The sequence below is a fragment of the Oryx dammah genome, unplaced genomic scaffold (genome assembly GCF_014754425.2).
Source record: "Oryx dammah isolate SB20612 unplaced genomic scaffold, SCBI_Odam_1.1 HiC_scaffold_8, whole genome shotgun sequence".
Classification (NCBI taxonomy): Eukaryota; Metazoa; Chordata; class Mammalia; order Artiodactyla; family Bovidae; genus Oryx; species Oryx dammah.
Genome location: NW_024070192.1, coordinates 48,697,068 through 48,724,171, shown reverse-complemented (window position 1 = coordinate 48,724,171; position 27,104 = coordinate 48,697,068). Strand labels below are relative to the sequence as shown.

General features: G+C 45.0%; 1 protein-coding gene across 1 annotated transcript in view; it reads left to right on the top strand.

Moving 5' to 3' along the window:
- The window catches only part of AATF (apoptosis antagonizing transcription factor), a 108,450-nt gene that overhangs the window by 80,634 nt on the left and 712 nt on the right, over positions 1-27,104 (top strand). The window contains exon 11 of the mRNA XM_040244116.1: positions 2,068-2,139. Within this exon, the coding sequence (XP_040100050.1) occupies positions 2,068-2,139 (72 nt within the window). The remainder of the gene's footprint in view (positions 1-2,067; positions 2,140-27,104) is intronic.

Genomic DNA, 27,104 nt, shown 5'->3' with positions numbered 1-27,104 from the left:
TTTGCCATGAAGTGATGGGTCAGGATGCCATGATGTTCATTTTTTGAATGTGGAGTTTGAAGCCAGCTTTTTCACTCTCCTCTTTCACCTTCATCAGGAGGCTCTTAGTTCCTCTTCGCTTTCTGCCATAAGGGTGGTGTCATCTGCATATCTGAAGTTATTGATATTTCTCTCAGCAATCTTGATTCCATCTTGTGCTTCAGCCAGCCAGGCATTTCGCATGATGTACTCTGCATATAAGTTAAATACACACATGTGTGTGTATATGTGTATATATACATATACATATATATATATATACATATATATATATATACACACACACACACTGAATCACTTTGTTATACAGCAGAAATTAACAAAACTTTGTAAATCAATTATGCTTCAATAAAGTGAAAAGAATCTTCACTTTAGCACTGTTTATAATACTTTTTTAAGGGGGAAGACTGTATAAATGCTTATCAATAGGAGGTTTAGTAAATTACAATATATTGATGCAACAGAATATTCTGGAACTATGAAAAAGAATACGATATGACATAGTGGAAAAACTCATGATGCATGAGCATGTGAAAAATATATTAAGTTTATATTTGTCTTATATATGGAGAATGCTATAGGCAAACTTAATTAACAGTGATTATTTCTAGAGATTACAGGGGACTTGTCAGTTCTTTCTGTATTTCTGAATTTGTAATTATATAGTACTTTTTATAATTAGGAGATAATGGGCATAAAGGAAGTATGATGAACAGAGGTCTTGTTTTTGCATCTTATAAGAAGTGAAGAATTGGAAACAATACAACTGTTCAGAAATATGAAAATATATTTATAGTACTTCTTGGAATTTTGTATACAGCTATGGAGATACAATGCTAAGTGAAAGAAAAGAATAGGAAATTGTATTGTGTGGATTACTATGTAAAATGAACATAATTAACCAAAATACTAATAATATTAATAAATATTAATAACAGTCCTTCTGTAGATAAAAGAATATGTATGTATTTTTTGTGTACTTAGTTGGTTTTCCAAATTTTCTGTAATGGATTTATGCTTTTTTCTATTACTCCTGTAATGGGAAGAATCTTATCACTATTAGTCTTTAAAATTCATTTGTTAAAAGATTGAAATTCGGGAGGCTTGGCTATTCGGTGGTAGAGAATCAAATTCTTTGATATGGGTAAAAATGTTTTTTAAATGGTGAAACATTGCACATATGTTATATTATTTTTGTGTGGACAGTATTTTGCCCAAGAGGTTTTTTTTTGGTTAGAATTTTATATGACATGTCCTGCAGCCTCTTCTTTTATAAATAGAAAGGGATACCTTCTTTGAATTCTCTTAGCTATAATTTGGTCTGTGTAAGGTCAAATGTTTATTCAGCCTCCTTCACCAGAGTATCTCAAAGCACTTCATATAAAAATACCTCTTTTTTCCTACTGGTAGGAGATGGAACTGACATAACTTCAATTTTTATAACACCTTGACTGAAAATGTAGGGAGTAGACTCCTTACTTAGTCAGTTGAAGGCCTTGGTTTAATAAGGGTGAAATGAAAGATCTGGTGGAACTGGTGAATGAAGGTGATTCTGGAAGCCTTTTCTGACTCAGGAAACCAGTGCTAGTGAGTGATGAGGTGTTCCATTTGGATGGTACGCCATTGCCTCTGCTCCTGACTGAAAAATGATTAGGATATATACAGAGAAGGGGACAATGGGGTAATCCAGTCCTCACCATCTCTTGTCTGGAGTGATATTTAAGGCTTAGTGTATTGCTTCAGGGCACAAATGTGTGCCCTTTTTTGGGCCATGATATAATGGAGTTGTGCAGAACTACTGTCATTTACGATGTGCCCTTATCAGACTTTTCTCCTATAACACTGAGTGTTATAGGAGAATAGGGTTTTTATGGTTATGAGTGGCACATGCCTAGAAATTGTTCCCTGTTCCACTCTGGAGCCAGATGTTCTTGCCATCATCTGGAGTTGTTACCTCACAGAATATGTTTCCTTTTCTAGGTTAATAGTTACTAATGTTGCTGCCTGTTTTTTTCCTACTTTATTTAGGTTTCATGTGCTTAGCAAGCTGCTGAGCTTCATGGCACCTATTGACCATACCACAATGAATGATGATGCCAGGTGAGTAATAGATTAATTATATGTCTCAAATGGCTTCATGAAAGCCCAGTATTGACCTGTGCTAAAGCCTGTCGCCCTCTCCGTTTCTTCTTATCAGTTAACCATTTGTCATCGGCATCACTGAAAGGGTCCTTGTAACATCCCTTCACTCCCATAGTTACTGTAAAACCAAAACAAAATTTTCGTAAATCTCAGTGCTGTCTCTGGTGGGTTTTTGTTTTTGCTGTTTTGTTTTTAACATTAGCCACCTGCTTTGGACATCTGCGCTCTTCTCTAGATAGATGGGCTAGGACAGTGCACACACACTTGCTCCATGTGTTTGGGATTTTATGTAGATGTTCTCCTTTTAAAAATGGGTGTAGAGCTTGCTCTGGGGATGTGCATTATGTCTTGTTTGTTCAGGGTACTGTTGAGGATTTGGGGTTTTTTTTGAGTATTTTTTACAAAAGAAGTACATGCTCATTTTGCAAAATGGAAATGTGTATGCAAAAAAATGTATACTCATAATTTAGAGATAATTAAAGAATTATCCATTTTTTAAAGAATCATTCCTTCTATATTTATTAGTTGGCATTCTACTATAACATAATATTTTTATAATATTGCTTATCTAGCCATATCTCTTCTCTATTATTTATATTCATTTATATCAATATGGGCTCATGCTTTCCTGTTTTATTCAGTTAGTTAGAATCTGTTGTTGTCATTATTTATTTTGGTTTGTCTCAGATTAATAGAAGTCCCTTCAAGCTGGTTTCATCTTTTTGAGATATCTCGACTTATTTGTTGAGTACTTCTTACTTTCCACCACAACAAGGTATTCTAGGCTCATCTCACATTTTCCCATTTCCAGTCCTGAAATCAGTCTTTCTCCAAGGATTGCTGACTGTTTTTGATGGAGTTTGGTTTTTAGAAACCAAGTTCTGGGCGCTGAGATGCTCATTGTTCTAGGCATCATTGTTTCTAGGTTCTCTCAGTGTGTGGACACCCACATAACACATACATACGCACAGGACATTACTACTTTTAACATCTGAGGGTATTTCCTTTCAGTCTTTATGGTTTCCCTTTCAGTATGTTCTTGTTTTTCTTTTTATGTAATTAAAATTATATTCTACTCTTGTGATCTTTTTATTTAAATATTTTGCGTACTCTGACCATTTAGTATCATTAAAATTATTCAAAAATTTAAGTCACTACGTAATATCTATTTTAGCCATCCACTAATTTTTGGAAATTCAAATTGTTTTAAATTATCATTGTCGTAATGCTGTGATAGACATTTTAAAACATAAATCTTTACCAAGTGATATTATTGGTCATAATGTAGGCACGTGTGGATTTTGCCAGCTTTATCCCTCAAGCTGTACTTAGCCTTTTTATTTGAGAGTATTTAGTTTGCTACTAAACTCCGTCAGATTTCCTCCCCTTGAAAAGTAGTAGATATGCAGGTTTAGTTGAACACAACGGTAATTAATATTTTTGTTTGCTTTTGTCCCGATTACAAAACAGCTTATGGATGATTCTGAGTGAATTTATACTCACATCTTTGTGACTTCCTATGCTTGCCTGTGAATGCTTATGTCTAGCTGGTTTTGCTTGTTGTGTTTTAGGGGTTTTTTTTTTTCATCTATTACTTGACCTAGTCTGTTTTTAAAAATAATAGAGTGAAATGCGTGCTTCTTAGATTCTCTGTCGGGATGACATGAAAAAAATTACTTCAACAGGAAAGGAAAGTCAGGTTCTTATAAATGGAAACAGACCCATTCAGGTAACACTGTTATTCCAGACATAAAGAGAACCTGGTTTAAATATTAGGGTGCCTTTTGGATACAGCACTACTGCACCATCTGGAGATCAGCTGTCATTCCTAGTTGGGACTTTTCCTGAGTCACCTGATACCCCAGGATACTTTGTTTTCCAGAATCTAATTTATTCACTCACAATTTTTGAGGACCTCCTGTATTCTAGATGTAAAGATAACTTGAAGGTGACTTTATTATTAAGGATTATGTTGGACTTGATATGTAAGAAACAAAACCTGACTACAGAGGCACAAGCAAACAGGAGTTTATTTTTCTGGCAGAATAATTCTAGGGGAGGCAGGTAATGACTAGCAGTGTTTTTCCCTTCTCAGTGGTATTGGGGCCAGCATCTCTTGTTCTCCCCGCTGTGGTCCCAAAGTGGCTGCTGCAGCTTTAGCCATCAAGCATGCATTTCGGGTAAGAAGAAGAGGCAAGGAGTGGTGTCAGCCACATTGATTTTCTTTTATCAAAACAGTAAAAGCTTCTCAGAAAGACCGCCAAAGACTTCTCACATCTCGTTGGCCAGAACCCTGTTACGTTGCCACTTCAGTAGAGCAGGTGAGAGAGGAGGTGATGGGATTGTGTTTGCTGGGCAACAGTTCATGTGGCATTTGGAGCTTGTAGGAAAAAGAAGCTGCCCCTTGTGGATGTTGCTAATTATCAGCATTTTTCTCAGCTGGTTTAGCCACTGTGCGTGTGGCAAGGCATTAAATAGAGGTCTCAGAGCTGGAGAGCCCAGCATACACCCTCTGCGTGGCTCCTGAGGACACCAAGGCTGGCACACAGGCTCAGGCTCATGCTCATGCTGCATGGTCTGGATAGGCCAGGCTAACCATGGGCCAAATCAGTGGCCATTCGCTCTTTCTGCTTCGAATATCAAGTCTCCCAGAGCCAGCTGGTAGTGTTACTTTCTCTTAGGAGGAAGGCCTATTTTGTTTTTGTTTAGATAATTCCATAAATGGAAATAATCTAGTACTGTACTATTTGGTTTCCCACTTTGTATATACCACAAAATGCTGAGAAATGGGAAACTTTCTTTTCAATATCAGTGCATACTGCTTTTCTCTAGGTGAATAATTTTGGTTTTGCTAAGTTACAGATATGCCCTTTTTTTTTTTTTTTTTTTAATGGTATCTAGATTTGTTGAAGGTAAGCCTCTGGGAAAATCCAACCCATTTTTACAGTTGTATCCATGGTAGAGTACAGCAGAGTTACAGATATGTCATTCTTAGTGCACATGTATGAATAGAGAATATTTAATGATTTTGAGGTAGAGAAAGGCTTTGTAAGCACGACACCAAGACCAGAAGCCACAGAGAAAGGTATTGGTAGATCTGACTACATGAGTCAATTAAAAAAGATATCAAAAACAAAGTTATAAGTATATGAAAAAATTGTAAAGAAATAGTTTAGTGTAACATGACTTTACCATGTAATAATGCTTTGTAAAGAGTTTACAGCTCTCTTAAGAATATCCCAATAAAAATAGTGGGTGAAGCATGTCAACACTCAAACGTAGAAATTATAAAGGAAAGATTACAAATGGCCAAAAAATAGATTGTCAATCTTATTAATCAAAAGATGCAAATTATAATAATGACATTTCATTTTTTCTTATTAAATTGGAAAGCATTAGAAGATTGATAATCCCCCATGTTGATGGTGTGAGGAAGCAGACACTTTCATATACTGTTGTTAAGAACATGATTGGCAAAATCACTCTGGAGGGGTATTTGGCAACGCTTTAAAAAATTTTAAATGTAAATGTATCTGTTGACCCAGAAAAATCCACTTCTAGCAATTAACCTGAGAAAATAGCAAGTTGGCAAATATTTTTGTATAGAGTCTTTACTGCAACATGGTTTAAATGGAGAAAAAAATTAAAAAATCTAAATGACCATCAATAGGGAACTAGTTAAAATGAATCACAGAAAAGAATTCAGTGAAGTTATAAGCAATCATTAAAGGAGCCAGTGGAGCTGTATGTATTAACATAATGTTTAGTGTAATAAGTAAATTACAAAGTACAGTATTATAATCCTACTTTTGAGTAAATAGACATGTGATCAAAAAAAGAGTGATGCCTTTAAAAATATGCTGTTGTGGAAATATCTCCAGATTATTTTGTTAACTAGAAAAAAAAGGTTTTTGTACCATTTATGTTTTAAAAATTAAAATTAAGCAGCTAAATACTTACAAATATGTGAATACATATGTTACAGAACTTACATTGATAATATTTAAAATACCTATGGGGAAAGAACTCAGATGAGGAACGGACAAAGCGAGATGTTTTATTTTCCACACTTCTGTTTTGCTTTAGCTCCCTGCCATGAGAATGAGACTCAGTAGTTGTGGCTCCCAGGCTCTGGAGCATGGGCTCAGTAGTTGTGGCACATGGCCTTAGTTGCTCCGTGTGTTTGGGGTCTTCCTGGACGAGGGATCACACCCTTGTCTTCTGCACTGGTATACAGATTCTTGACCACTGAGCCACCAGGGAAGCCGATAACAAATTTTCTAGCCCTTTTGGTAGAGGCTGCTCTACCTGTGGTTCCTACCACACCCAGATCTGGAGAGAGAAGCCCTTCTCTTCTTTAGTTGTTTCTTGGGTCCAGTTTATCACCTCACACATTTGCCTGAGTTAGATTAATACCCAGTATTAATAAAGAGAGGAGAAGGAGAGAATCAAAGTGCTGTTACTTGACCTTGAATCCTCCATGTCATTTGTCCACTCTGAGCTCAAAAAATCTGCCTTTGGTGGAACTGAACTGAATTGAGACCAGAGCATAGCTCTCATTAAGGGAAAGAACGCAGAGAGGTTTAACACAGGGTATTAGAATATTCTTAGTGAAGGAAGACTTACTATGAGTAAAAGGATCTTTACAAAGGTAGTGAGCGGCATCTTCATTTTATTTCGCCTGTGGTGCAGTCTGTGTAGTGTGATCTATTTCGGTAATTTCTGCTGATACAGATTCTTTTCTCATGCTCGGTGATTTACTCTTCAAGCAATCTACTTAAAACTCTTTTAAGGTGTGGAGTAGCCCAGTTTGCTCGTGTATTACCAGAATTCCATTTGGGGGCATCATCTAGGTAAACCTTGCATACTGATTCACATGACTTTACACACCCTCAGGTTTCCTTTCTTAGTGAAAGTCTCAGGTAACCACTGACAGTTCATACCACCCCATTAGGAGGGAAGCAGGGGGTTTCTATTGCAGGCCTGATGCGCGCTCCTGGTACTGAGAGGAAAGAAGAGAAACCCCACTTTGCCCCCATGTCGCATGTCTGTATGCAAGCGAGGAGGTTACCACAGGTCTCAAAACGATCGCTGGCGTTGCTGGGCCCTCGGGTGCTCTTGGCATGGGGCAGTGCTGCTCCCGTGTGCCTTTCACACTCACCTTTGTGAGGAGGGCAAAGCAGCATGTGATCCCGAAGCAGCGGAGTTAATACATGGGCTGAGGAGGACAAAGGCCTGTCACCTTGATGGCAGAGAATCCCTCTAAACGTAGTGTCGCCACCTCGGGAACAGGCCAGTATGTTACTTGCATGATTCACAGGATTGCTGTTCACCTCACTGACTGTTGAAGTTATTCCACGCTCACCAAGCTTATCAAGGATATTTTAGAACCAGCTTACACTACATGGTGGCAAGCCCTGGAGTGTTGTTAGACCAGAGGGAGGGAGGGCAAAGCGAGAATTCAGGTGGCCTTTTATTATGGTTCTAACGAAATGAAGAATTTGTCAGTTGCGGAAATAATCATCTGTGTTTTTGTATTTTTGAAAGACCCTCCAAGTCAGACTTTAAATACGTTTTTTATTTATTTTGGCTTCACTGAGTGTTAGTTATGGGACACAGGATCTGGAATCTTCCAGCTGAGGCATGCAAACTCTTAGTTGCGGTGTGTGAGACCATTTTCCTGCCTACAGGTTGAACCCAGGCCCCCTCCATCAGGAGCTTGGAGTCTTAGCCACTGGACCCGCAGGGAAACCCCTGAGGCAGGCTTCTATTTATTTTTGGCTGTGCTCAGGTGCTTTTTTTTCCTCCCTCTGGTAGTGGAGAGCGGGGCTACTCTAATTGCAGTGTGGGCTTCTCATCGAGCCCCCCTTTTCTGGGGCTCGCAGATTTCAGGGGTTGTAGCACAGGGGTTCGGTAGTTGCGGCTCCTGGGCTCTACAGCGCAAGCTCAGTAGTTGGGGCCTACAGGCTTAGTTGCTCCGTGGCATGTGGGATCTTCCTGGACCAGGGATTGAACCCACGTTTCCTGCATTGGCGGGCAGATTCTTTACCACTGAGCCACCAGGGAAGTCCCCCGAGGCAGACTTTTAAAGAAGTTTGTTCTTCTTCATTTGCCATGTTGATGGAGGTCAGATAGTAAAATGCTGGTGTAACAAGTAGGAGAAGTAAATTCGGAGTCAGACTCTTGAGGCAGGTCATGATGTGTTCCTCCGAGCTGGCCACAGCCCCGGCTCTGGGAAGGGGGCTCATGGGAACTGCTCGCTCTGTCGCTGTGGGTTTTCTTGCCAGCACAGAAGCAGGCCAAGCAGTAGCAGTCAGCTTGGTATCCCTAAGAAAGCTGGTGTTTCCGTTGCATTTAACGGCAGCTTCAGAGACAGCAAGCTAAATCCAGTTCTGGCACTGCCCATGAAAAGGGTTAGGTTGTTGGATTTTCCTGAGAAGCTTTTTTTCTTGTTACAAAAATGATAGCAATCTCAACATTTTGTAGGTACTCCATCCCTTTGCAAAGAACTTAAATTTTCAATAGGAACAGCAAGAACTTTCATTTTGGCCCCCTTTCTCTCCTTCCCAGGCAAAAACTACTTTTCTCCACTCCTTCCAGAAAGCTCCTGGCTTTAAAAAGAACAAGGGGAGAATCCTTTAATGATAACCACTAAGCACCAAATACATTATTGTTTTACATCTGAAGTTTTAGAAACGTACAAATGTGATCCAGCCTTGTAAAGTGCTTTATCAACATCACTGCCACGTTGTTCTTGAGTTGCCTCCGTATAATAGAATTTGTGCGGGCAATTTATCTTCTTGCGCCATTTTTGTGTGTGGGTCTGCACCCTGAGTATGGGCATATCGTATCCATGGCATTCTTGTCGCCCTAATTGGTAACCCAGAAGTTACTTAGACCATTTTTGATTCCCCATTACCTACTTTACCCCCCCATACACACGTTTTATTAGATATAATGCGCTGAATAATGGTGAAATATTTCAATGAAGTTAGCTCAGCATTTGAGAGCACATTGTCTAATATCCCCAGAAATACCCTCCACAGAGGACTTTTCATTGCTGAAAATCTTGCCAGCAAGAATGGTTAAGATACAGATGTTTTCTCTGAGGCTTATCTCCTAAAAAGACACAGGTTGTTCTGACAGGTGAAACAAGCCCGCACAAATATGCAACACTGATCTAATCAGCGGGAACGCTTACACAGGCCCTGCCTCTCCCCAGCATCATTAAAAGCTCCCATTACTCTTTTATTAGAGGCTCCCTCTCTTCCTTATCAGATTACGGAATGAACATAACTCATGGCAGTGATTTGATCTCTTGTTAAAGAGGATTACAGCTTTGCATTAACTCGGATTGACACAGTTTATAATTCACTTGTTGATACTCGGGTGGGCAGCATCCCATGTTTGACGCCCCCCAGCAGGGCCAAGGGGCAAGGACTCTCATATGTCATCATTAAAGACGGCGTCCAGCCAGGAGTGAGGGGGCCTGAGGCCTTCCACCTCCAGAAAGGACAGAAGGGACATTCTCAAGTTCAAACCTGGCACTTGGGCCAGAGTTTTAAAAACGGCTGCCAAAAAAGGCACTGCTCTTGTTTCTTCTGTATCTCCTGAATTGCTACTGTTCAGTCTTCACACAGTTCTAGAGAATTTGCAGTCTCTAATGGAAGCCCTGGTTGCAAGCAGGTTCTAAAGAGGGAGAAAAGCACATTTTCTAGAAGGAGATTGTATATGCTGAACCGATTAAATCTTTGCTCAGAACAGGACTTCTTGACTGTAGTTCTCATTTCTGCAGGCAGATTCCCACCATTTCTTCCAAAGACTGTGATTCTTATTGTTTTCTTCCCAAAGAGATGTTTCACATGCATTAAAGTGAGTGTAAATGTTTCTCTTAAGAAACTATTATTTTTAAGTTTTTATATTCTATTATTATCATCTTATAAAATATGATATTGTATAGATGCTGTGTTGGACACAATGAAGTAACATGCAGGTGGGCAGGCAGCAGCTAATGTTTTTCACCTGAATTTAGGTGAGTCATCCATAACTACTATGAGTACATTTCCCACGGCAGTCACTGAGCCACCTGAGCAGCTTGGGTTGCCAAGATGCACACCATCTCAGTTTTTAAGTGTGTTCATCCTTTGCTCTGATTTATCCACCCTAAGTCTGCCACCCTGTTTCTGGTTGGCAGTGAAATGACATAGAATGATAACTTCATATTCCACTTATTATTACTATTATTTTTGGTCAAGCCTCGTAGCTTCCAAGATCTTAGTTTCCTGACCAGGGATTGAACCTGGGCCCTGGCGGTGAAAGTCCAGATTCCTAACCACTAGGCTACCAGGGAGCTCCCTCATATTCCACTTATTGAATGTTTACTGTATCTCAGACACTTACTAAGCTCTTCACATATATTTTCATCCAGTCCTTACAAGAACCCACTGAAGTGGTTGACATTATCTATATTCTGTGATAAGAATACTAAGGCATAGAGCAATTAAGTAATTTGCCCAAGATAGCCAAGTTCCGAGCAGAACTGGTTTCTGCATCTGGGAGTGTGGCTCCTGACCCCTGCCCCTGTTCGCGAGACATCAGCAAGCTTTTAGAAATATGTGGGAGTGATGTGCTGAAGGGCAGCTTGCTCCTCGCCCCCCAGCCCCACCACCAGCACACATACTCAGAGCCTTTCTCTTCATTAAAAACTGGTTCAGAGTAAAACGACTTTTTCTTTCTGTTATAGTAAAGATGCTTTCTCTTTTTAAAATATGTATTTATTTATTTATGGCGCGCTGGGTCTTCCTGCTGTGTGTGGGCTTTCTCTCTCTGCAGTGAGCAGGGCTGCTCTTTGCTGCAGTGCGCGGGCTTCTCACGTGGTAGTTTCTCTAGCTGCAGAAGCTGTAACTTCTGTAACTACAGCACAGGCTGTAGGCGCGAGGGCTTCAGTGGGTGTGGCCTGTGGGCTTAGTTACCCTGAAGCATGTGGGATCTTAGTGCCTGACCAGGGATTGAACCCAAGTCCCCTGCACTGGCAGGTGAATTCTGGAGCACCAGGGAAGTCCCTAAAGATGCTTTCTGTATGGGAAGATTTTGCCTGTCAAGCCATTCACATTGTGGTGTAAATCACTGAATTTCTAGGCCTGTTCTTATGGTCACCCTTTTCTTTGATTACAAAGACCCTAAGCCTCATAACTGGCTTTGAAACCTGGTCCAGTGTATTCAGTCCTTTTGCTCCGACAGCTCTCCTTCATCTGGTTTCAGGTGCCTGTCACCTACTTTCCTCAGAGACTGTATTTTTCCCCTATAATAAAAACAAGACATGCTTATTGAAGAAAATTTGGAACATATAGAAAGGACAAAGGAAAATTCATGTTATCTGCCACTGGGAAATAATATTATTAATATCAATTATTAATATTAGTTAATACATTAATATAGTAATAATATACTTTTATTATCTTGCAGAACTTTTGTGTGTATATTTTATAAAGACCTGTTTGTATGTTTGAATCCCTTCTTTTTTAAAAATTTTATTTATTTGGCTGTGCCAGGTCTTAGTTGTAGCATGTGGGATCTAGTTTCCTGACCAGGGATTGAACCCAGGTCCCCTGCATTGGGAGAGCGGAACCTTACCCACTGGACTGCCAGGGAAGTCCGTGAATCCCTTTTCCCCGTTAACTATTATAAACATTTTAATGGCATATGTTTTTTTAAAGGCATCTTAAATAACCTTACAATATTCTATTATGGAGTATTTATTCTTGGACATTTAGGTTATTTCTGATTATTTTTATTTCTCTTTAGGGTAATGCTGCAGTGAGCATATTGATATAGAAACCCATGTTCTAAGGTTTGCTTGTATCTTTAGAATAGCTTCTGAAGAGTAGCAGGGTAATTTCTGGACCAAAGGCATAAACGTTTAAAAATTATTTAATTGAAGTATAGTTTATTTCAGTTTTCTGGTGTATAGTAAAATGATTCATCCATATTTTCTAATGGTTCCTAATGGGTTGCACTAATTTCTATCCCCAGTCCCCGCCTCCTGAGGTTTATGTCATTTACCTTTGCTGATATGAGAGTTCATTGCAGTGACACTTTACTGAGGCCCTGCATGGTACTAGGCACTGGGCGAAGTATCTAATGTTTATTTTCTCATTTAATGATAACCTTGAAGGGTATGTATGTTTATTAATCATTTATATTTCTGTTTTTAATCCTTTGTCCGTTCTTTTTCTTTGGTTTACCATATTTCCTGTTTTTGTAGATTTCTCCCCTTTTTGCTACCTGGTGGTATTAATGACTTTTATAGGTCATATAAAAATTTTATTTTTTATGTGATCCAAAACATAAGTTCTTTGTGGTGATTTTCATTGCTTTTATGCCTTGGCATGGGCTTCTCAAGTGGCTTAGTAGTAAAGAACCTGCCTGCAGTGCAGGAGATGTGGGTTTGATGCCTGGAGAAGGAAATAGCAACCCACTCCTGTTCTCTTGCCTTTAAAATCCCATGGACCGAGGAGCCTGGTAGGCTACAGCCCATGGAGTCGCAAGGCGTCGAACATGACTGAGCGACTTCACTTCACTTCACTTCCAGTATTCTTGCCTGGGAAATTCCATGGACAAGAGTAGCCTGCTGGGCTACAGCCCATAGGATCGTGAAGAGTCGGACACAGCTCAGGCGACTAAGCTCACACACACTTGCTTAGGCCTTCCTTCCTGGATTCTAGGATCAGCTGTTAGCTGATATTTTTCTGTTACTTCTGTCTGACTTCTTTTCTTACTTTTCCTCTGCGTGGAGCTTTATTGTCATACATTGTCGAGTGGTCTCTACACGCCACTCCTGCTGCTGCTTTGTGAGCCCAGAATTATTTTTCCCCACTTCCTAGTGTTTCACTTTCACTATGACACCAGCAGCCTCTTAACCACAGTTTGGTCTAATTATTTCTGTGTGTCTTTGCCAGATTACACCTTCCTAAAATGTCACTTAGAACATGCTATTCCTGGTGACCTACCGAATAACATCTGAACCTGCCACCAAGGCCTGTGGTGACTTTGCCCTGCCTCCTTTTTCCCCTTGTCACCTGGTTCAGTGTGCACCCTCTGGTGCTGTCCTGCTGGCCCCTGAGGTCCCGGGACACCCTCCCACCCCGGGGTACCTCCTCACCCCACCCCACCTCCCCTGTCCCACTTCTGACCTTTCCTGCTGCAGGGCCCGTGGTCCTTGGTCCACACCAGCCTTTCCAGAGCGACTTTGCTGATTCTCCACCACCCACTGCGTAGGGGCACTTTCATCCTCAAACCCCTATTTTATTTGTTTCTAACAGTACTTAATGTACTTCATAAAAACATTTATTAGGGTGTTTTTTTTTTTCTTGCTAAGAATGCTTAATTTATAAGTCAAAATTGTATGCATAAGTTTACTATCATCCCATGTTTGGTATTATCAAGGTTTTATGCTCTTACATTTGGGTTAATATATTTTGATTCCAACTGAATACTGCCTTACTTACTATATGGGCAACCCTGATAGCACAGTTGGTAAAGAATCCACCTGCAATGTAGGGGACCCCGGTTCAATTCCTGGGTCAGGAAGATCCACCGGAGAAAGGATAGGCTACCCACTCCAGTATTCTTGGGCTTCCCTTATGGCTCAGCTGGTAAATAATCCACCTGCAATGCAGGAGACCTGGGTTCGATCCCTGGGTTGGGGAAATCCCGTGGAGAAGGGAAAGGCTACCCACTCCAATATCCTTGCCTGGAGAATTCCATGGACTGTATAGTCCATGGGGTCGCAAAGAGTCAGACACGACTGAGCGACTTTCACTTTTCACATAGTTACTGTATAGCATTTCTGTAGCACAAGTTTTATTTGTAAAACAAGTCAAGTCTTTTCCCAGTTGATTTCAGCCTTCCCTTGGCTAGAAAGCTGACTCCAGATTCTTGACCAGCTGCTCTGCCCCAGCTCACAGGCAGGATCCCAGTATGACCTTGAGGAAATCTTCTCTGTGGGCTTCTGTTGCTGTTCAGTCGTGTCCGACTCTTTGCCACCCCGTGGACTGCAGCACACCCAGGCTTCCTTGCCCTTCCCCGTCTCCTGGAGCTTGCTCAGACTCTTGTCCATTGAGTTGATGATGCCATCCAACCATCTTGTTCTCTGTCATCCCCTCTCCTCCCGCGTTCAATCTTTCCCAGCATCAGGATCTTTTCCAGTGAGTCAGCTCTTCACATCAGGTGGCCAAACTGCTAGCATCAGTCCTTCCAATGAATATTCAGGGTTGATTTCCTTTAGGATTGACTGGTTTGATCACTTTTCAGTCCAAGGGACTCTCAGGAGTCTTCTTCAGCACCACAGTTCGAAAGCATCAGTTCTTTGGTGCTCAGCCTTAGTTTCCTGCTTTATAAAGTGAAAATAGTCCTTCTTGCTCATTAGATTCTTTTTTAAAAAAACATTTATTTATTCTTTATCATTTATTTTTAGCTATGCTGGGTCTTTGTTCCTGCACTCAGACTTTCTCTAGTTGTGATGTGCAGGCTTCTCGTGTGGTGGCTTCTCTTGTTGTGGAGCTTCGGCTCTAAAGTGTGAGCTCAGTAGTTGTGGCGCGTGGGCTTAGTTGCTCCGCAGCGTGTGAAATCTTCCTGGACCAGGGATCGAACCTGGGGACCAATGCAGGGGTCCCTGCACTGGCGAGCAGGGTCTTAACCACTGGCCCACCAGGGAAGTAAGTCCTCATTAGAGAATGAAGTAGTCTTTGTCATTTTTTGTTTCTGAAAGGACTGTTTTAATGACACCTGTACAAATAGATAGTTAAACAAAATTTATGTTTTTATATATGTACCTGTTATGTCATTGTTCCTTTGCCCCCAAGGCAGACATACCTATTTTTTTGTACACCTGAGAAGAATTAGCTATAGGCCTCCTGTCTGAAATGCCTTGAAAGGCCTTCAGCTTATGAGTCTATTGCTTGTAAGTAATTTGCTGGTAAGATTATTTTTGCAAACAGTCCTGTAAGATGGATGAACAAAATTTTTTCCCTCTTTTACTAAGACTGCTCCACATTATCTAACTCTTAACTCTAATATAAAGATCTTCATTGACCCAATAAACCCATCATAGGTTGAAAATATAAGTAGAAAATACAGTTAATACGCCTAACCTGCTGACATCACGGCTGATCGTCGCCCACCTTAGACATGCTCAGGACACTTCCATTAGCCTAGAGTTAGGCAGAGTCATCCAAGGCAAAGACCTATTTCATGATAAAGTGGCATGTCGATTGTGTCATTGATGGAATGCTGTACTGCAGGTGAGCGGCACAAGGGTTGTCTGGGCACAGTGGTGTGTGTCGTTTGTCCATTGTCACCATCGCAAGGGGGTCTGCCCCACGTCCCAGCCCGGGAGGAGAGAGGTTACAGTTCAGAATTCGAAGTGCAGCTTCTACCAAACGCACATTGCATTCACACCGTCGTCAAGTTGAAAGAACTTTGAGTCAAGCATCTTTTTTTTTTTAAATGACTGTGCTGGCTCTTGTTGCTACTCAGGCTTTTCTCTAGTTGAGGCGAGCGGGGCTACTCTCTAGCTGTGGTATGCGGGCCCCTCCTCGTTGCGGTGGCTCCTCTCGCTGCGGAGCATGGGCTCCAGATGAGCGCGCTGCGTGTGCAGCGTGCAGGCTTGGTCATTGCAGCTCCCGGGCCCTGGAGCACAGACTCAGCGGTTGTGGCGCACGGGCATAACTGCTCCATGGCATGTGGAGTCTTCCCAGACCAAGGATCGAACTCGTGTCCCCTGCACTGGTAGGTGGCTTCTCCACCACGGAGCCTCTAGGGAAGCCCCGGTCAAGCGTCGGGGATCGTCATCACTTCACCCTGTTCCCCTAGCACTCCGTGCCTGGCCAGTTCACCAGCAGCACCGACTGATTCTCTGCGGGCTTTATCTCCACAAGAGAATGTTGCCCCGCCCAAGGGCCAGCTCCATGGTTTGTTCTTTGCTCGTGGCCAAGCTGGAAAAACCCAGAAATACAGAGTCCAGCCCTGGGACTTCATTCTTTACCTCCAGAGTTTTGGAAGTCGGTTTGCTTAGGTTGAGCCCTGGGAAAAGGTCACAAGTCTACACCACAGACGTGTGTCGTATGAAGGTCTTCTGCCCATCTTGGCTGTGATAGCCATACTGGGTGTGGTTTTTGGGGGCCCTTCTACAAATTACTAGTTACCATGGAAACACGGAGTGTATGGACAGGGCCCTGGGTTGATCAATTCTCATTGTAGGACAGGTTTTTTTTTTTTTTTTTTACTACTCTCAGGATTTTGGTTTAAGAAGAAAACAGCTCTGGAATGGCTCCTGTATGTGCATTAACAAAGCATAATAGTCCCTGGTTTCCTTTTGTTATTTTTACTGTTGGTTTTAAGTGTCAAGCCAAAAAAAGGATATTTAGATAAAGGGCATCGCCTGAGTGTACTTTGAGTTCCAGGTGCTAGGGAGCAGGCATCTGTAATGGGAAGCTATTACTAACTACCCTGGAAATGAGGTCTTGAATGAGCCATAACCACACCTTGTGTTTTGTCCATTGTCTCCCTCTGGGGAGCAGAACACTTTATAAACATTAACTCTTTTACCCTCTGGGCACCTCCACTTAAAAGGTAAATAAGACTGAAGGCTCTTTCCTCTCCAATATAGATGAGGAAACATCAGCCGGGAGAGGGAGATTACTGGCTGGAGGCAGGGGAGGCATTTGCAGCCGAGGGTGTTTGGCATGTCCTCCCACCACCCCCCTCCTGCCGCGGCAATGGACCCCAACACCCTGGTGGCCTCTGACACCCAGTAGCTGCCCCGCGAGGTTCCCCCTTTCTGCCTCTCCGAGGCTGGTGGGGGTTGGGCCCTTTGTCTGGTGTGGAATGTGAAATGCAGCAAAGAGGACCAATTGTTCCGCACTGCTTTGTGCTCCTTTATAAGAAAGAAGAAATCAATACACATTTTCTCCTGCATGCACTTGGCAGCACTCGGCCTCCCTGTTCGCCTCTCCATCCTGCAGGGGAGGCACAGCCATGCAACACAGCAGACTCCCCAGTTTCCAGGGGCAGAGACGCAAACTACTCATTCTGCACGGAGCAGTCAGGCTTTTAAAAACCAGTCCTGTAACTGGCTGAGGTCATCAGACTGCTGACTTCAGTGACTGGCTGGTGAACTGAGGCACTTGAGTGGGGAAGCGGCCCCAGGGCAGATACCTAGAAGCTCCGGACCCCTGCGCACTCCCCCTGGGGAAGGTTTCCCTGGCAGGTGGCTGGGAGAAACCATTTTTCCAAATTTCTCCCTTGGTACACAGAAGAGAGGAGCAAGTTATTTGAAGGAAGACATTAAAAACCAAACAAGATTGACAGGTGGAGGGCCTCAGTTTGCATTTTGTCATTTAATGTAAATAAACTGTCCAAACAAGACCCTTAAGGTAGGAATCTTGTAGAGAACTGAGACAGGGATCTTGTAGATTTTATTTTTTAATCAGAAAATGTGGTATTGATCCCTATAACTTTGTAGCTTCTTGCCATTAAACAGTTAAGTGTGGGACATGACTGTTATAACAAAGGTGGTTTTTTTTTAAAAAACTTTTTGAAGTATAGTTGATTTGCATTGTTTCAGGTATACAGCAGAGTGATTCAGATATGTGTGTGTGTGTATGTGTGTATATGTATAAATAGACACATATATCTCTTTTTCATATTCATTTCCACTATAGGTTATTATAAGATATTGAATATAGTTCCCCGTGCTACACAGTAGGTCCTTGCCGTTTATCTGTTTTATATATAATGGTGTGTATCTGTTAATCCCAAACTCCTAACTTCTCCTTCCACCCCTTTCCCCTTTGGTGATGGTAAGTTTGTTTTCTACGTTGGTGGGTCTATTTCTGTTTTGTAAATAGGCCCCTTTGTATGGTATTTTTAGATTCCACATGTAATGATACTGTGTGCCATTTAACAAAGGTAATTTAGGGGGCAGAACAGCCTCGCAGAGCCTGGTGAGGTCTGCACCCAGGAGATCGCTGGGGCTGGGGTGTGGATGGTTTACCAGGGAAAGGGAGGAGGGCTGAGAACAGAACCCAGGGAAGGGCGGTGGGGGTGGAGAGAAAGGATGAGGGCAGAGCAGGAACAGACACAGAGGGTTTCCCCCTGGGCGGAGCGTGCGGGACCCGGGCAGGTGTCCTGCCCCTAGGACCCTGTGGCACCTTTGTGTCCTACAGGCTGAGCTGAACCCGTGGCTCGGCATCCCGAGCTGCTTTTATGTTCAGAAAAAAGTCTCTGCTTTTATGTTCGGATCAGGACTGGGGTTTTTTTGGTCAAGTCAGTCCTTCAGTTTAGCACCAGCAGTAATGGAATGCCTTGCTGAAACTCCGGGTTGACCACAGACATTTTCGCTGATTCCTGTGTGTTTTGACCCCCTGGAGTAGCTGAGAGAAGGATCACACGCGGCCCCCCACCCAGGCCCTGGGTCGTGGGCAGCGGTCTTGATAGGGATACAAATGTAACTCAGTGTCAGCCTCCCCTTCCGTGTGGCTGGAGGAGGTGATTCTCGTCTAAGCAGTGAAGCATCCCGTGGCTTTTAACAGGAACTGTTAGAGGGGCTGCTGTTTGAACAAGGAGCTTCATCTTCCTGAAGCCAGCAGTCACAAAGCCGTAAACACAACACCGGCCAACTCTATTGCCAGGATCGTGGTGGCCTGACGTTAATATTAAACATCTCCAGCAAGGCAGAGAGCTTCCCAGCCCAGCCACAGAATAAAAATAAAAATAAAGAGAAAACCCCACTAAAAGCAGTGAGATGATTTGTCGTCCTTCCTCTGTGAGGCCATTTGTCTTCTTTCGCATCAAATCTGTTATAAAACAGTCAAACTGTGAAAGTGGAAATCATCCCAGGAATATGGAATATTAACGCACAGGAGAGGAGGCGACATCCCTTTTGTTGAGAGGTCCCTCCTAACCCCCCGGCCCCACCTCCTCTTTTTTGCAAGTCCCACCAAGGTAAATTATTTTTCTTTAATAGAATTTGAAAGACTTGAAACTAGTGGTAGGATGATGGAAGTTTCAAGTGTTTTGCTTCCTTGTTTAAGGGGAGTGAATTAGTAACTGACATGGGAACGAGGAGGAAATGCGGGTGGGGGAAAGCTCTGCAGACTCACCCCTCCCTTCCTCTCACCCATCCTTCCTCCTTCAGTTCCTTTGTCTGGGGCCTGAACCTGCGTCTTTGAACATTTATAAATCTCGAGTCTGATCTTTAGGAGACAGGCCAGAGGTCACATGTCACCATCCGTAATTTAAAGCTGTGGGGCTAAAAGCATTTGCAGAGGTTTGAAGGACCTGGTTCTGACCTGACCAAAGGAGCGAATTGGAACAGACCTTACAGAGTCTCCTTCAAGCACTGGGGAGGATGGTGAGGAGAGCAGAGGTGGTGGGTAATTTATGGCCCGTTTGCCAGAGCCGCCAGTTGTCTGCTCCACTGAGAAGTGCGTTGTGCGCTGCCACCTTGTGGCAGATCTGGGTGACTGCGGTGAGCTGTCCCGTACATTACGGAGAGTTCAGCCTGGCTCTGAAGGGAGCTTTGTCCAGATGTAGGCAGTCAGTGATAGGTAAGGGCGTTCTCTGAGTTACTGTTACTCTGCTCACTTGTCCCTGTTAACAAACAGCTCTCGATAAGAGAACATTGCTTTCTTCTCTTTTCACCTTTCTTGGCTTTCTGTGTATGGTTTTTGGCATGCAGTTGTGCTGGCATTTCAGGGGAGAAGCCACTCTTTGTTGCTGGGGATGTTGGGAGGAGAGGGAGGGAGTTAGGTGCTGACCTATTGGCTTTACCCAGGAACTCTGAGTTTTCTACGCTCTTGATCTTTTTACATCACCGTGAGTGGCACTCCCTCCTTACAAGACGCACCTCTGTGCCTTCACTGGCATTGCCTTCCTCACTGTCCAGGCTTCCTGACAGACAGTCTCAGCCAGGGGCTTGGCCCCACCCCCGGTCCCACCACTGTGTGTGCACACGGCCTCCCCACCCCTGGTCCCACCACTGTGTGTGCACACGGGCCCCCCACCCCCATCCCACCACTGTGTGCACACGGGCCCCCTCTCCCAGCCCACCACTGTGTGTGCACACGGGCCCCCACTCCCGGCCCGCCACCGTGTGCACATGGGCCCTCACCCCCATCCCACCACCGTGTGCACACGGGCCCCCACTCCCGGCCCACCACTGTGTGTGCACACGGGCCCCCACTCCCGGCCCACCACTGTATGCACACGGGCCCCCACTCCCGGCCCACCACTGTGTGCACACGGGCCCCCACTCCCGGCCCACCACTGTGTGCACACGGGCCCCCACTCCCAGCCCCACCACCGTGTGCACACGGGCCCCCACTCCCAGCCCAACCACCATGTGCACACGGGCCCTCACCCCCATCCCACCACTGTGTGCACACGGGCCCCCTCTCCCAGCCCACCACTGTGTGTGCACACGGGCCCCCTCTCCCAGCCCCACCACCGTGTGCACAAGGGCCCCCACTCCCAGCCCAACCACCATGTGCACACGGGCCCTCACCCCCATCCCACCACTGTGTGCACACGGGCCCCCTCTCCCAGCCCACCACTGTGTGTGCACATGGGCCCCCACTCCTGGCCCACCACTGTGTGTGCACACGGGCCCCCACCCCCGTCCCACCACTGTGTGCACACGGGCCCTCACCCCCATCCTACCACTGTGTGTGCACATGGCCCCTGGGGCCTGGGGCAGCCACCTGCTGTCTGGATCCACACAGTTCCCCCTCTTAGGCCACAGAACCAGTTCTCAGACATCTTTCTGTCACCTGTAAAGTCTCTGATACAGAGTAGGATGGATTTGGGTGAGAGGAAGCAGGAGGAATGCAAGATGCAAGAAGGTGCCATCTTGTCTGCAGAGTTTGGGGAGCAGACCCTAGCAGCTGGGTTAGGAGGACCCCTTGGTTTGGTGCCAAGTTATCATTGGCAAGACAGCTTTTTCCAGTTGGCATGTGGAATGCCCTGGGCCTGCCTGCAGACAGAACAGAGAGACTGGAAGCTCCGTGAGGGCAGGAAAGGACGTGCTGAAGACAGAGGTGACGATAGAGCCTACCCTGCACACCTGGGCCTCCTGGACCGTCCAGACCCGCGAGGTGGGCTCAGAGGGTGCAGACGCTGACTGTTGGGCCACTGGAGGGCTCAGAGGGGTTCTGCCAGGCCGGCAGGAGAACCCTAGCTTTGGCATAGCAGGATGGAGTGTTTCTTTCCACCTGGAAAAGACCAGACTTAGTTAGGAGACAGCAGTAGTTGAAATGCTGCCCCAGGGAAGAGCTGTCCCTGCGGCTCTAGATGGCCGGGCCATGGGTGGGGGTCCCACAGTGGCAGAGGGGGGCCCAGCCAGAGGAAGAATGTTTCCACATCTCCACATGGAGTGGGTTGTCCCAACAGAGTGACTCCGTATGATCACCTTCCCAGCTTAGCTTCTGCCGTGCCATTCCCATTTTGATAATCCTGCAAAAACCTAGCAGATAAGCATTCACATGTATTTTGTGAATCTGTTATACCTGTGTGTCACACTCTGAGACCAAGGACCCATCCTCACCTGATACAGGTTTATAAGCTTCCACAGCACTAACAAGTAAAATGTTTTTGAAACACAAACATAAAAAAAATCCTGCCTCAGTAACATCACCAATAATTATTAAAAGCGCATCTGCCGTCGGCAACCACGGTGGTCAGTGTGAGTTTCTGCTCTGGCCGTGTCTGTCCTGACACAACGATTGGGTTTAATCAAGGTTCTGCTGGATGTGAGCGCTATTGGGATCAGCGCCTTAGTCTCACTTTCCCTTTGTGCATTTCATCATCCTTGGATTCGTAAGTGTATGTCTTAAGACGTGGAGTCCCACAGAAGCACGGGACACAGGCCCTTCGGGTGTGCAGGGCCGAGGTGGGGTTACCGGGGAGGGCAGGCCCTCGTGGGCGGCACCTTGTATATTTAGGGAGGAACCCCCCACCTCCCCGCCCAGTGAAGCAACTGGTGAGCAATCTCAGATTAATCAGGGACAAATTCTGTGTACAGTTTTAATCAGGAAAGCAGCGGTTGTCTCCACTGGCACCTTTGGAAGAATGGCTGGAGTCCCGGCATGTCGTACTTGCTCAGAGACCAGGAGGTACTTTTGGAGGTTGTGCAGGTTTCTTTAGGGAGTGGTGCCCTGGCTGCTTTCTCCTCTGCCTGCTTTTAAGGCCACAGGGCCAGGTGGGTGTAGCTTGGAGATGTCCGGGCCGGAAGAGGAGAATCGGGGTGTCTAGGGTATGGCCAGTGCAGCTCCTTTGGTCCCAAGCGCTGCAAACTCCTGACCTCATTGACCACACCCCCGCACAGATCTCTGGGCTCAGGTGTGCCTTTGTCCTGGGCTATGGTGCAGTCGGTGAGGAGTGCGTGCAGCTGGACTGTTGACACACGTCCACCACCGTTTCCTTTAGGGCCTCTTTGAGCCTTGCCCACCACTCAAGTGATAGCATCTCACAGCCAGCTTGACTGGGCACACTTAAGTCTCTTCACCTCACATAATAAATAAGCTGAATCCTAGTACACACACACACATGCGTTCTGTCTTTATGGAAAATGGCTGCTAATCCATGATCATTTTTTTCCAGAAACAGGTTTTATGATAATATAGTAAAAATATTAAATTAGAAAATGCCTCACTAAGGGTTATAAAACCTTACTACACTAGAGATAGGTAATTATCCCCTCTACAGCCTAAATGACAGTTTAAAAGAAATAAAAATGTTAGTGCTCATTACTTGCTTTTGTAGGTTGCAATAAAGGGTAAGTTAAATTTTAATTCAAGGAAGAGCCCCTGCTATCGACCTTCTACCTTAGGTCCAAGTCCTGTTAATTACTCTGTGGGTTATTCTCCAGCATGATACCCCCATTAATACATTTCCTACAGTGGACATTCCCACTGGTCATTGAGGCCGAGAGTGTGGGGGGTGGGGTAACAAAGGGGGGAAGGCATTTCAGCTCAGTGACTCAAATCTGGACTCTTAATGTGGTAAGGAGCAGGAATTATGTATTAAGGGAAAAAAGACCAACTTCATTATGCATAGCCTTAAGGGGACCTCAAGTATTAAACTGCACGCTTACCCGGGAGAATCGGATGGGGACAAGGTGAACCTGAAGGATTGATAGTTTAGCTTCTCTGCCTGGCTAAATCCCGGTTAGGAAAGATGCTGGGGTCGGGGCGGGGAGAGAGAGGGGGAGCGCTCTGTGCAGCAGAAGGCCGGCTGGCCCTCTGTCCCATCGTGGCTTTTCCTTACCCAGTTCTGGTTTTAGTTTTGTTTTCCTGGCTCTGGGAGGGGACCTGGGTGTGTCCTGTTTCCTTCCAGATGCCTTTCCCTCCCCCGAGCCCTGGGTTGAGCACCCGCCTGGGTTGGGGGCACTGCTCAGTATCCACCCCCACCCCCCACCTCAGTCTTCCCCCCCCGGGCCACACAGAGATCTTCCCCTGGGAAAGGAGATGCAGGGAGTTGGCAGGAATCAGTTTCCAACTCTTTCCTGCAGCGGTCCTGGCCAAGCGGAGTTGCAGGTTCCCCTCCTCCCTTGCTTTTCACAGTTGTCTTCACTGGACACGAAGCCCCTCCTTGCCCCGGAGTGGGGGAACCTCACAAAAGGACCAGTCAACATATCAGGGCAGGGATCACGACCGGCCATGACCCAGGACCAGGTAACAGAGCCCTGACGGTCAGGTGGCTCCCAGGTCTTTATTCTCAGCAGAATTGCAGGAGAACCTAATGGAGTTGTCAGCTGATAGATCATTAAAACTAATTTTTGGTGGGAGATCACTCTGAGATTGGGGGGAAAGGGCGATTAATTCAGAAGGAATCGAGAGGACTGAGTGTCACTGGTATGACAGAACTCTCCCTTTGCCACATCTGCTTGTTTGCATGGCAAGGTTTCCCATCATTGATGGCTACGGAAGCTAAAAAGTAGGATAGGGTCGCTGCTGAACCTGCTTTCATTCTAGCGATAAATAATATTCATCCCTGGAATGGGAACGGAGGGGGAAGCCTCATCCATATCATTAAGAGATAACTTCCAGTAGCATTTTATGCATATTAAAAATTTACCAAAATTATACCAAACTTTATTATATTGTTTTCTTATATATCAGTTGTATCCTAATAATAATTACAGTGATAACACCGTCCAGAAGTAAAATTTTTCAAAATTAATGTAGAGCTTTATGGTCCGAAGAAATTAAAATATTTTTGTTTCAACTTTTTAAATTTCAAAAAGTGCATCAATTTGCATACTTATTTTTGTGGCCAAAAAGTTTCATAGAGTAATCAATAAAAGACTTTCCAGCATAAATCAATTCTATTAAGACAAAAACCTTTAGGGAAAAATCAGATGGAAATCCAAGTTTAAGAAGAAAAAGATGCTGTAAAATTTCCAGATTAATGAGTTTGTTTACTTGTTGTTTAAATGAGCTGTAAGGGATATCAGATCAGTATGGCACATAGGTTCCATGGGGCATATTACAAACGGGATGCAAGAGTTTTATTTTAAAAGTTAGTATGCACAATTTTCCGATAATTATATCCTTTGTACCTATTACATTTATCGAGAAAAATTTTATATATCAATTTAAAAATGTGCACAGGGGCTGCGGGATTTTGGAAAGTTGTGTAGGGGCTGTGCAGAGAGGCTGAGGACCAGACCACAGACCCCACCCTCACGGCCGTGTCCTTCCCACCTCCGCCCCGGGCAGGGCCTCTGCAGGGAAGAGGGCCGGGAGCCGAGCTGAGCAGCTGGAGTTTGGGGGGCTTCATCCTGGTCATGCTCTTGGACCCCAGGAGGGTCAGCTTTGTCCATCTCTAGAGCCTTTAGAGTAGGCCTGAGGGTCATGGACAATGGGTAGGAGATGAGAACAGAAAAGTCGCTGAGGAGGCTGTCGCCACCTTCTTGGTGAGGGATGGTAGGATCTGAAATGACGGAGCCTGGGGGAACGGGGACGTCTGAGATACTTTGAGGGTGAAAACGGTCCCTGATTGGTGGTCGTGGGTGAAGAAGACTTGGAATTGAAATTGCTTGGGGATTCTCAGGTGGGAATAATCCCTGATTTGTATTTTTTCTCTCTTTGCTGTAAAATATATTTTAAGAATCCAGACCACTCTGCCATCCAGGTTGCTTTGCCATGAACAGCTGCATATGTTTGTCAGCCTTGCCCACCTGAGTGTGAAATGATGTTCTATCAAAACATGGGTTTCAGCATCTCCCTCTCCGCTCCTGACACGTGAACCCTGCTGCGGGCAGTGACTGCCGCGTAGCCCCAGTGGCTCGCTGATGTCGCGGCACGGAGAGGAATCATTTGCTCAGTGGTAATGATGGGTCTGGCGCGGGCGAAGCTAGAAGGGGTGATTGTGAAGGGCTCCACAGCCTCAAAGCCACACCGTCTTCTTTGTCATGGCGACCCTCCCCTTAACACCGTTTAATTTCTTTGCGGAAATGGCCGCAGAGACTTGCACTTATTGTCAGGTAGGCAGGCCATCGTGTGAGCAAGTCATGCCTGGGCAGGGCAGGGCTGTCTTCTGTGTGATGGAGCTGGTGATTTAGAAGCCACTGCCTCTGGAAGGAGGCTCCCTGCTTGTCATTTGCATGTGGTCTGAAGCTGCCTTCCCCTTTACGTCCGGGGCTGTCCGGGGCGTCTGGGGCTGAGCCAGGCAGCTGTGTATTGTTCAGGGACAAAGAGACCCTGCGGTTCCAGGCGGACCGCAGCCTTTGTTGTCGGCCCAGGGGTAGGGTACCCTGGTCGGCTGAGGGTACCAGCAGGTTCTTGCCATAACATTCCTATAATGATATGGGAGACCCACTGTGTTCTGGTCACTTTCCCTGCCTGCCCCGTGGTCCCCAGCATGACAAGGTTACTTTACATTCATTGCTTCGGTGGTTCCTTCTTTAAGATTTTTCCGTTTTCAGAGTTTGAATGTGCTGTTCCTGTTGCTGGGGTTTCTAATTAGAGTACCTCTGTTGGGCTTCCCAGGTGGCTCTGATGGTAAAGAATCCTCCTGCAATGCAGGAGACTTGGCTTCAATCTCCAGGTCAGGAAGATCTCCTGGAGAAGGGGAAGGCTACCCACTCCAGCATTCTCGCCTGGAAAATTCCATGGACAGAGGAGCCTGATGGGCTGCAGTTCATGGGGGTCACGAAGAGTCAGACATAACTTAGCGACCAACACTTTCACTGTTGGTACCCAAAACTGTAGCAGGGTGAATTCAGACAGACTCGTGAGATTCTGTGTTGAAATGTGGCTGGACCAGTAATAGCTGTCTGAAGCATGGGGAGATTTTTTGCTCTTCGTTTTGAAAATTAGATTTGCTGATGATGACTCTCAGGTAATAAGAGCACTTCTATCAGCCAGCCTGTCAAGGATGGCAGGCTGTGGCTTTTGACAACAGAGTGGGCAAAGCTTTCTCCCAAGCTCCTTCACTCACTGGTCTGTGACCTCTGCCCCGTGCCTGCCCTCCTTCCCCGAGGGTAGAGGTTTGGTCCCTGCCTCCCTGTGGTGTGACCTGCCTGGAGGCTCGTGGCTCCTCGCATCTCCCAGGGAGACCTGGCCCTCCACCCAGGGAAGAGTTCTGGGCTGCTGGGGCCCGGGGGTCCTTGATCACCCCTGCTGGGAGGCAGAAACACAGGTGCAAGTCATTTATTCATTTTCAGGGACCCAAGACCCTGGCATGTTAGGGACATTTTTTTTTTTTAAACGTCAAACCCAAATTTAGATATAAATTAGCCAATCAAATTACCTATTCGATGGAGGATAGTGGAAGGGCGGGGTTCGGGGAAGAGCCCCTGTGCCTGAGCAGCTGCACGTGTGCTGGTAATTGGAATCTTGTTGCTGGGTCATTTTCATTGT